The sequence below is a fragment of the Cebus imitator genome, unplaced genomic scaffold (assembly GCF_001604975.1).
Source record: "Cebus imitator isolate Cc_AM_T3 unplaced genomic scaffold, Cebus_imitator-1.0 Scaffold7, whole genome shotgun sequence".
NCBI lineage: Eukaryota > Metazoa > Chordata > Mammalia > Primates > Cebidae > Cebus > Cebus imitator.
The window spans coordinates 1250721-1263221 of NW_016107322.1; the positions used below are offsets into that span (position 1 = coordinate 1250721).

The 12501-nt window shown below is 31.8% G+C and overlaps 1 protein-coding gene across 3 annotated transcripts in view; it reads right to left on the reverse strand.

The window, feature by feature from the left end:
• The window catches only part of NCAM2 (neural cell adhesion molecule 2), a 545360-nt gene that overhangs the window by 250155 nt on the left and 282704 nt on the right, over window positions 1–12501 (reverse strand). For all 3 annotated transcript variants that reach the window (XM_037742419.1, XM_017539495.2, XM_037742422.1), the window contains exons 2-4: window positions 8196–8270; window positions 4266–4472; window positions 2249–2392 (exon numbers count right to left, since the gene is read on the reverse strand). In XM_037742419.1, the coding sequence (XP_037598347.1) occupies window positions 2249–2392; window positions 4266–4472; window positions 8196–8270 (426 nt within the window). The remainder of the gene's footprint in view (window positions 1–2248; window positions 2393–4265; window positions 4473–8195; window positions 8271–12501) is intronic.

Here is a 12501-nt window from a genome sequence, read left to right on the forward strand (position 1 = left end):
TAGTTCTTGTTGCCCACACTGGAGTACAATGACATGATCTCAGCTCACCACAACCTCCGCCTCCCAGGTTCAAGTGATTTTCCTGCCTCAGCCTCCTGAGTAGCTGGGATTACAGGTATACACCACCATGCCTGGCTAATTTTCTATTTTTAGTGGAGATAGGGTTTCTCTATGTGGCTCAGGGCGGTCTTGAACTCCCGACTTCAGGTGATCCACCCGCCTTGGCCTTCCAAAGTGCTGCAATTACAGGCATGAGCCACTATGCCTGGTCTTAACCAAATATTTTATTCATTTAATTAACAAATGAAGTATATATGATTCCCTGTATCCATGGATTCCACATCCACGGATTCAAACAACTGCTTATGAAAAATATTTTTTAAAAAACTCAATCTTTATTAAACATGTTGTACAGATTATTTCTTCTCATTATTTCCCAAATAATACTGTATAGCAACCATATACATAGTCTTTAGATTGTAGTTGGCATTATGAAGAAACCAGATACAACTTAGGATATAGGAGAATGTATATGGGTCACATGCAAATACTATGCCTTTTTATATAAGAGACGTTGGCACTGGTCTATTTTGGTGTCTGTGGGAGGTCCTGGAACAAATCACCCATAGATGTAAACATAGGATTGTATGCCTAAGGTCTCATTTATGACACAAAGCCATTGTTTTAAATTAAGGAAATAATCTAATTTTTTTTTTTTTACAGCTAAAGAGTCAGATTTAGGCACAGAACAGTTAGAAAAGGTGTTCAATGCTTCAGGGCCAAGGAAAGGAGGAGAGCCAAAATGGAACTTTGGTTCTACGTCATTCAGTCCTGGGATGTTGGGGAAATATGTATGAGCTGTAGCAAGCAAATATCACTCCTCCATCACCACTACCCTTTGTCATCAGTCTTCACTTTGAGGTTTATGTTCTTCATGTTTTTTAAAAATATAATTTTACTTCAAAATATTCTATTAATAAAGATTTACAATAAACTTACACTTGAAGTTTAAGATCAGACAATATGAAAATATTTAGACATTGCCATTCTACCCATTCTACCATTACAAAAGAACGCTCTCTTTATCACTGAGAAGAAAAGAGCTAAAAATACATCAAACCATCAAACCAGTTACTTATGTGACTTGTTAATAGACTCTACAGAGTTATGCTGAAACAAAATGAGAGAAAATAAGGTGTTATTTCTCATTAACATCTTATAATGGAAACTGACAACCATTGAATATGCTAAGCTTAGAAAAATTCTTTCAAAATTAAAAAAAATGATTATTGAACATGATTATCACATATTCTCCCTACATATTCAAAAATAGATATGATCTTCTCTCCCTCCTTTATGCTGTAGAATCTTCATTCCCTTGGACGCAAATCAGAATCATTGAAGATGGAAAATACTTTAAAACATTCAATTATTTTGTACCTCTCTGCAATGCAGGTGCATTGAAAAAATATTCTAAAATGAAAATGCTCCCTATGCACACGGTAAAGGAGCACAATGTAAGCAAATTACACTTTCAATTTCAGAAGTCATATTATTCCAAAATTTTAGCTCAGTCTAAATCAAAATCATAAAGACAATTTGAATGAATGTACTTTTCTATTATCGACACGTATCTTCCCATAATATTTAGAACATGTAGATATCCTTGACAGCACGGCCTCAGAATAATAAACAGAATTCACATCAATACTAAGTTTACAGATAGTGATCTCATAGGATCACGTAGAAATTATATAGAATTTGAATACAGCAGGATTTACTTCTTTATTTACTTAGTACTGTTTATAACGCATTAATGTTTCCTTGACACTAGAGCAAGGGTCAGCAAACCTTTCCTGTAAATCTCCAGGTATTAAGGATCTTATGTCTTTAGGCTAAACCAATTGTGCCACAGCTTCTCAACTCTGCCTCCAAAGCAGCCACAGACAATATGTGGCTGATGGGCATGACAGCATTCTGATTACAACTTACGGAAAAAGGGCATGAATTTGCCCTGAGACCCCTACATTGCTAAATCCTAGTCTAGAGCTAAATCACAAAAAAAATGAATTTGCCCTGACATCCCTACATGGCTAAATCCTAGTCTAGAGCTTAAAGCTTCTCAAAATAGCTGTTGAATATTTAGGGTCAAACATTCCAGTTTCCACAATTAGACACATAGATTCAGATTTTTAAAAACTGCAATAGTATTAGAACATATAACTTAGGGAGTTACCAAAATACTAACTGTCGGAAATAGTGGTGACTTCCTCATTATGATACAACCAGCTGACAGCAGGTGCAGGTGAACTGCTAACTCGGCAAACCACTTCTGCATCTTCTCCTTGTTTGAATTCCTGTGGAGACACCACTTCTCTGAAAGTGAGTTTTTCTGTATCAACAAAAAGAAATCACAAATCACAAAGTATCATTGCTTATTTCTCCTAATAACATAATCCAAACTTTACTGATACTATAATAAAATAATTAGGAAAACGTAGATACTTTAAAATCTTAAACTAGATAACCGAATTCTTCTCCCTAATACCATTCTATCTCACTGAGAATAAAATCCAAAGATCTTTCAATGCATAAAAGGTTCTATATAAACTGGCGTTTATCTGAACAACTCCAATCTGAATTTCGCCTCTCTCTTCTTAGTCACTGTACTCCAGGAAAACTGCGTTCTTGGAGGTTCCTTGAACATTCCAGGTTCATTCTCACCACAGGGCATTTGCACCCCTTCCAATTCATTCAGATTCTTATCCAACCTGCCTATACATAATTGCAATATTGCTTTCCATTTTGAGGTTCCCTATCTCTCTACCTCACATAATTTATTTTCCATAGAATCCCATAGCATGTTTATCTAGCATCTATCTGTTTCAGCTAATGTCTGTCCATCTCTGGCTGGGACTCGGAATTACATTTGATATATACCCAATAAGTGTCCAGAATGAATGAATGAACATGAATATTTATGCTTGATGAGAAATTCTCATAGAAGTAATGCATTGTTCTTGCAATTTCTTTTTTTTTTTTAACCCTTGTAAATGAAATGTCAGGGTTCTTCTTCTGCATCATTTAAAATAAAAAGTATTTCCAAATACTATATCAATAAAATGGCCATTTCAGTTTAATTATTTGCTATTACGAAATAGATATTGCAGTGGTTTACATGAATTAGGAAAGTAGCATTCCTCCAGAAGTTTAGAATCAAATAGGAGGAAAAAACTCCAAATCAGGAAACACAAGAGCAACAATGTGCCCACACAATGCTCTGGTCATCAAACAGGAAGCCCTATTGTAGGAAAGTTCTGACTTTGTTTTTCATATCCTATTTCTAAAATAATAAACAAGACACCAAACTACAGATATAAGATGATTTAAGGGCTTGCATTCCAAAAGTATATATAATTTATCATTGGTAGAAACGATAACTACATATAAATTGTAAAGCATTACTTTAAGTACTTTCTGCAATATTATTTAAGGTAGTACTCAAATAAACTCTATATATAACATAGGTATCATTATTATCCTCATTTTATATGCGAGGAAACTAAAGACAGAGAGGTTACATGAATTGCTCAAGATCCCAAAAGTAATTGGGATACCTTGCTTTAAAACACAGGAGTCAACAGATTTCAAAGTTGCTAAACAGGTTAGTGATTCCTAAATATGAGGAGGAGAAAGGAACATAGAAAGAAATCCATCTGAGAACATAAAATGAAGTGCAAATGTGGAAAACCTTGCTAATAAAAACACTTCATGGTAAAGAATCCTGGCTCGATATTACAGTCTATGAGATTAGTTTCAACTTTCTGACTACTCCTGTTCACTGACCCTTCCCCAAATTCTCATTCTAAAACGGTCAGCACTGTCATGCATTTTCATTTGTCCTAATAATGACCTTTTATTTTACAGTGAAAAATAACCATTGAATGAATATCATACCACTAAATAAACCAGTATTCTCTATTTATCCAGCGAATTCTTAATGGCTTTAGAAATGAAAACATTTTTATTAACAGTGTTTAACAAACATAAACAATACCACACATATATTTATAATCATTTATTACCTGATACCTATTCTATTCTAAGATGCACTCTGGTAAAGCATAAATAAACTGGTATTTATTTTCAGTGCACATATTTGTTAATGAGTGGTAAATTTTAGTATTAAACATATTTTATTTTGTTTAAATTATTTATAAGCAAATAAAATTTAATACACTAAACCATATAAATACATGACTTACGGTAAATTTCCAAAACTACCGTAGCTTCTTGTGTCTGTCCTTTGGCATCTGTTGCTTGACAACGATATATCCCTGCATCTTCTATATTTGCATTGTAGATAGTTAACCGTGACCTAACACCTTCCTTTTGCACCACTACCCTCTGTGTTGAAATTATCTTCTCTCCTTGAGGATTATACCAATCTATACTTTCAGGTTCACCAATTGCTGCAAAGAGCCATGGAAAAGAAAGGTTTGAAAATATGTTATAAATGTTCTTTTGAACACTGGAATTTACTATTTAATAATAATATAAATATAAAAATATATATATATATATATATATATATACACACACACACATACATGTATGTTATTGCACTTTAGGTTCTGGGGTACATGTGCAGAACATGCAGGATTGTTGCATAGGTACATACATGGTAATGTGGTTTGCTGCCCCCATACTCCCATCACCTTATCTGGCATTTCTCCCCATGTTATCCCTCCCTAATTTTAACAATTTAGGAAAAAAATGTATGTAAGAAACTGGAAATCTGAGAATCTTACAAAACTTAAAGTAAACATAAATGTTAGCGTAAATTTTCATCTTTGCTTATCCAACATGGAGGATTCCCTCTTGAGTAAGGAATACCTAAAAATTACATAGCAAACTTCCTGTATAGTATTTATGCTATGATTGTTTAAATTTTCCCTTAGTAAACAATGTATTATTGCATTTAAGTACTGAAACTACCTTGACCACTGGGCCAGACATAAATCCCACTTATAAATAAGATCTGAATAGAACCACAATTACTAAATATAATTTCACTTGCTCAATTGCCTTTGCTAGAGTCAGAAGATAACACTTATATCCTGATAATGCCCAGTTTACAAAAATGTAAATCTTTCACAAAACAAAGTTTGGCCTTTGATAATACTAAATTTGGAATTAATTCCCTAGTTGCTAAACTTGAATAGATAAGGCCAATGACCATTTTTATAATGATATCCTAATCTCTTTTCCCCAGTGAAATGAGTAGTTTCATTATTTTAATCTAAAACTGCTATTTAATCATATGATACTTACAATGCACTGAAATGATACTTACACTTCTAGGTAATTACAAACAAATCATTACAGGGTAAACATTTATTTAAGTTTTCCAATTCAGAATTTTGGTTATTATCCTCTTCCGAAAAGCTTAAGATTTCTGTGTTTGCTTTTAGCCACCAAAAGGATGCATTTCACCTAATTGCTTGAGCTATCATTTATGGAAGCAGCATACACTATTAACTCAAAAGTATCGTTGGGGAAACGTACAAAGTCAACTAACATCTGCAGGACCTCTTTGAAGAAAATTATTCCTTCTCATTTTTCCTAAGAAATGGTTTTAGAAATAAATTATCCGCCTTTCTATAACAAATTAGGCATGCTTGAGTAAAAGTGTGAAAGAAAGTTTAGTGAATCTTAAATAGATCTTAGTTACATTATCTTCAGCTTTTTCTCAACAAATCATAAAACCATAGTTGTTACAAAGTAATGCATTTGCAGAGGGAGGGATGTGTTTTATTTAATTCCTCCCTCTATGGAGAAGTCATAAAGTATAATTTAAATATTCATCTCTTTAAATTTGAATAATACAAAATAATATTTTATATAGTAAGTGAAATAGGATATTCTGATATATATTTTGGACCTTTCATTCTTAATATGAAAGAACATATCATTTTTATTGAAACTGTATTGTGTATTTTCATAAATCAGTTATAATTATTTTCTTTCAGGCATCTCCAACAAATAATAATTTCTATCAAAACTTTCCACATTGATAAGACTGGACTATTGTACAGATTATTATGAATAGCATTGAACTTTTTATTTTCCTAAAATGTAGTTATAGCCATTAATTTTCTGTATGACACACTTCTTTAGCTCTTTGAGGATGTACCATCCTTTTAGTTCAAATTTAAGATATTTATTTTATTTTAGATTCTGTATTTTTAAGGTGTCTGGAAATTTTAGAGGTGTATCTAGGTAGTCAGCATTACAGTAGAAAAATACATACAAGCATAGTGACTTGCATGGTTTTCCCATATCTTTATTTTTAGAATCTTGTTTTACTACTATATTTAATATAAATAAGAGTACTTCCAATACCATAGGAAAGCTCTAGGTGATGTATCTTTATATAAAAGAAAAAAAATGCTTACTCAGTTTACATTCTTATTAAGAGTGAAACTCATCACCAATTAAATGGTATTAATTCATTTTAAAGTATGTCTTAATTTGAGGTATGTAATATATACAGGCAATTGACCTGTGCAATATATTTCATAGTGACAGACAAATACACAAAAATACTACACTTTCATTTTATTTTCAAAGTTCATTTTTCAAACAATTTTATTCTGTCATTATGCAAGACAATTCAGTGTGTTTTAATTTATGAAGATATGAATAAAATATGTATGGGGTTTAGAAACAGTGACCTATATGCTTGTGTCAAAGTTCTGATGACATAATATGTGATGCTGAATCAATCTCTTCCCCACTCAATCGTTTTTTCATGTGTCAATATACAAGTATATGTATTAACATATTTATCAATCTCACGTTTAAGAAGGAAATTGTATAATCAAGAGATCTATTTATGTTCTAATAAAATATGATATTTTATACATATATACTCTGAATATAATTTATAAAATGTTATAACTATACCTCTATTTTTATTAATTTGAATATTGATTTAAACAAATCATGTCATTCTCAAGATAATTTTTAGAATGCATTTTATGTTTCTAGTGTCTATTTTAATCCAGTTTTAAACTGATTTAGTGTAATCAAAATTAGAAACAATTCTAAAATTGTCTCATAATCAATTTTAGTACCAACGTTTTACATTCTTTAGATACATCATATTTGAGTATGAAGACTTGTATTTGTATAAATGAACATCCTGAATCTAAATAAATAATGGACTCATTTATCAGTTCTAGAATATGCTTAATTAAACTTTGATGCTGAAATATTTAAAAGTCTTCTGAAAGAACACCATATGTGTATTATTATACTGAATGAGGCCCATAAAATATGCCATAAGTATCATGGAATATGATTCTTTCAATTGTTATAAAAATCTGGCCAAAGCTTTTCTGATTAAAAAATGATCTAGAATATTAGAATAATTTTTTGTCCTAATATTTTCATTCAAGTATAACTATAGTGCAGTGTGCCTTGTAAATTTATTCACTGCATATTTACAAAAACGGCCCAGTTATATAATCTTTACGTTTATCCTAATTTTACTGTTTATACTGAAATAATATTTAAAATTATTTAAGTTAGTATCAGGTATAATGCATGCATAAATTATTTTCAAAATAAATGATTTAGATTAGCAGTCAAAATTAACAATTTGAATTAAATTAACAAAAATAAAATTCGTATTATTTAATATGCAAGTCACAGTTATTAACACCTTTCCAGGCATTATAAACCCAATGATGGCCAGGCACAGTGGCTCACGTCTGTAATCCCAGCACTTTGGGAGGCCAAGTTGGGTGGATTACTTGAGGTCAGGCGTTTGAGACCAGCCCAACCAACATAGTGAAATCCTGTCTCTACTTAAAAAAAAAAAAAAAAATTGCAAAAATAAGCCAGGTGTGGTGGTGCGCCCCTGTAGTCCCAGCTACTCAGGAGGCCGAGGCAGCAGAATAACTTGAACCCAGAAGGGGAGGTTGCAGTTAGCGGACATCACACCACTGCCCTCCAGCTTGGGCAATAGAGTGAGACCCCATATCAAAACACAAACAAACAAACAAAAAACCCAATGATGTGATGAGATGTAGAGTACTGAGTTTTTAACTAGCTAAATTTACCTAACGTATTTTATTAATATTTTAACAGAAACCAAGTTATCTGAAGATATTTATAGAAATACGTACCTGTACATGTGAAGAATTTAGATTCACCCACACTAAGCTCTACTTTGCTAAGTGAAATTGTCACTTGAAGAAGAGCTGAAAAAAAATTGAGAAACAATTAATGGTGATTTTTAAACATGAAATCTAAGATTTTAATGCATGACGTCTAAACCACATGGTCCAAATGCTGATTATTTTCCCCCAATTTTTATTACCTATAAAGAAAAATGAAAGTTTTGTAAAACATGATCTACCATTATACATATTACTTTATTATGCATTTAATAATCAGACAAAATACAGCACTTATTTAAGCTGATAGTCTGAAATTCTGTTAGTCAAGTAAGCGAACAAATTCACACTCAGACAATCTGTTCCTTATTCAGAGATTAGGTCTTATATGTACAACCACACTGGGCAATGATTAAGTTTGCCCAACAGTTTAAATTCTCTACTATCATTACAACAACTACACACACACACACACACACACACACACACACACACACACACACACACACACAAAGTTAACTACATTTTGACACCTACTGAAAAATGTCTATGAAGGCAGGCATATGCAGGAAAGAAAGCACTGCACAGAGTAAGATGAAGAAGCACTGATTTTCACAAGACCAATGTATTAAGTGAAGGATCCAGGACAATAAAATACAGGAGATGCCTGATATTTTAAATAAGTTTGCTGTAAAATTTAATACTTAATGTAGATGACGGGGTGATGGATGCAGCAAACCACCATGGCACATGTTTACCTATACAACAAACCTGCACGTTCTGAACATGTGTCCCAGAACTTAAAGTATAACTTTAAAAAAGAAAAATCATTCTTAATAACCCAGAAAAAAAGAAATAAAATATCTGAATACCTAGAATTTTAGAAGATAAGCAAAGTGTTGTTTTAACATGAATTGACATATTTCTAATAGTATGATAGAAAAGAGAACATGACCACTTCCCAAACTCAGTCTCACCTTCCATGCACTCAAATATATGTAGTGGAGATTTTTGTAAAGTTACAAAGCTACAAGAGATAAATAAAGGAAGATCTGAAACCAGAGTACAAAACTGCACTGGGAATTTATTGATCTTAGTAACTAAAATGCTTATTTCAGTGAAACACAGAGACAGGATCCATGTTTGCCCAGAACAACAGGGTGCTGTAGAACACCAGATAACTCTGAACTGGAATGAGATTTACCACCAAAGGAAGGTAGAAAATCAACCAACCCAATGGTGAAGGGAAATAACAAGGAAACCTGCCTCCCCTAAGCTAGGGAAGGAAAAAATATTTCTCATTAGACTAACCAGAAGTTTTGCCATATCCCATGTTTGGGATTTTAATTATAAACATGTTGTTTGGAAAATCACAACCCGAGAAAAACTAAAAAAGCAGTCTCACAAGTAGGGCTGACAGCTAAGTGGCAAAAGCAATCACAAAAACCATTCAGAAGAACCATATCGTCAGCCCAGATTGCCCAATAATTTCATAAATGAGGCTTTCTTCAATCTAGAGTTATTTCTGACATTATAAAACACATGGTGAAATAAGGCAATGTAAGCAGGAGTCAGTTGAAACAGCAAATCAGAGAAATAAACCCATGAGATTTCAACTAACATAATTTTTAGACTAAGGATCTAACACAACTACATTGAAAGTGTTTAAAGAAATAAAATGTGTAATCAAGAACAGGAGGAAGGAACAAAATATTTATTGAAAAAAAACCCTGGTAATTATGCTGTTTAAGCTCTTCAAATACGTTTCCTCATACTTTCCATCTTAAATAGTAAAATTCCTTCCTCCTTTTCAGAAACTTCTCTGGGAAACTTGGGCTGGGACCATATGACTTTCCTAAGTCCTATTTTTATTCACAATTCACCAATACTCAGAGAATGATTGGGATGTTATAGAGGCTCAATAAGTGTTCAGATATGTCTACTATTTCAAAAAGAAAAAACAAAAGCGCTAGTCAGAAAATAAGAGAAGTAGGTAAGGAAAAAGGAGAGTAAGATAAAGAAGCATTGCCTACGTTTCTTACAGATAAGCTATTAAACAATGCCAATTCCAATGAAAAATCAGATGTATTTTTCCTTAAAATAAGTAACTAATTTTCTTTTTGAAGTCAGCTTAAGTGGAATGAGGTCAACAGAGGCAAACTGCAATATTCAAGGAATTTGCAAACGCCCTTATAAAAAGCTTGAATCTGAAGAAGTGTATGGAGTTACTGGAATCCACAATTCATGGCAGTGGATCGTGGATTTTATAAACTGGGAAGGCAAGAAAGTGGATAGAAGCAAAGGAAGCAGAAAACATATTACAGGTTTGAAAGAAAAGGGGAAATTATAATTATGTGTCTTCTCTTTTCTTTCTTCCCTTTATTTTCTTCTTTTAGATCTTATTTCCCCTTAAACTGTACTTTCTCTAAATCTAATCTTGCAATCTTCAACCTGCAGTTAACATTAGCATACTTTAATTTCAAATTTTCTATGTGCAAACCAAACACGTTCCTCTAATATCAAAATTTGCTCACTGTTCACTATCCCATTTTTAGTCACCATCAATCAATTTCCAAGCATTACCAATATAATCTATTTGTATGCATTTTTTAAATTTTTAAATACATGCACTTATTAATTTTATTCCAATATATTTCACCTGCCAACATATTTCTTTTTCTTACTTTTGCATCTTTAATCTCTTTTCCCTCTAACGTATTTCTCAATGTATAAACTGCATGCACATATTTCTAAAACTATGTTTAATTTCACTCTTCTGCTCAAAAATCTTCAAAGTAGATTTACTTTGTCCCTTACCACACAAATTTTAATTGGGAGAAAACTTACTTTTCCATGTTTATTGACTATTTCTTATTTCCAACGCTTCTGCAGGTATGATCACCTAGGATTCACTCTTTCTCCTCTCCCTAACTGACTCACACTTGCTCACTATTGTGCATCATTTGCCCAAACTGTTTTGTCTGTTCTAATCTTGTATTTTTTGTTTTTAACAACTCCTCATGGCTTCCTACTTTCTATCTTCAAAGAAAACATAAAATATCATTAACTTTGGTAAACAGTGTGTGATAGGTAAATATAAGTGAGGGCTTATTCATCAAAATTTTATTTCTCCTAAACTAATAATACATGAAAGATGGCAGAATAATTGACACTGAACAACAGCTTATTTTGTGCTATGCACAGAACACCAACTGTATTAACAACATATAATTTTAAAGTGACTTCATTTAAGGATATCAGAGCATCTAAGAAATGTGTGCTAATTATTACATAATCCCTACCACTGACCTTCTGAGTAAATTTGCTTTTCTAAGGAAGAGTTTTATTTAAAAAAAAAACAAAAAAACAAAAAAACAGAATTTGAAAGATGTCGGAATTTGAAAATTTACATACAGTTCTGAAAATGTTGATACTGATTTGTTGATCTATTGGAAAAATAGCATGAATTCATTTAATAAAATAAAATTGACTATGAAGTTAATTAAATTATATTAAAACATCTGGTTAATTTTTCCTTCAGTACAAATTACTAATTCACGTATTAATTAAGCCATATTACTAACGGACATTTTGGTAAATGGGCACAATTAGTTATTTCATTGTTATATATATTTAAAATATATAGAGAAAACATCAATCTCTACTTCACTACATTTCCCAAAGACCAGATTTGCTCTAATTAAACTACATATACACATTAAAACGTTTGCATATTAGTAAAATCCTACAGAACTAAAATTTAAGGTCATGCCTTAATCATTGTTCTAGTGGCTAATTTTTTACCCAAATCAAAATAATGTAGGTAATGAGTTTATCACCTACAGCAGTTAGAAGAAAACTAAATGGTTTCCCAATGTCAAAAAGTTATGTTTGCAGAAAATTGGACAAAATAAAACATTTTATGGCTATCAATAAATATTGTCACAAATTCTTACTTAAAGCAAGGAAAAGTTATAAACCCAAGGACTGAAAAGTAAATGTATGGTGAATATATATCTTTTGTGAATAATTCCCAAATAATTGCATGTAATAACAATCTTAAAAGTAGAGTTAGGTAAATTCAAAACTATGTACTATGCTTGTAAGTAATTATTAACTACATGTATTTTGCAAATCCCCCTTCTAAATACTATCATATTCAAAAATAGTAAGAAATACTTTTTAATGTCAAGGGGTTTAAGATGTATTTGGGAGGACTCTGGGGCTACATAAAGTTACGTAAAATAAAATAAGATGGAGCATATCAATTTTGGCCATTATAAAATGTATGATCAAGAAGCCTTTATAGAGGACA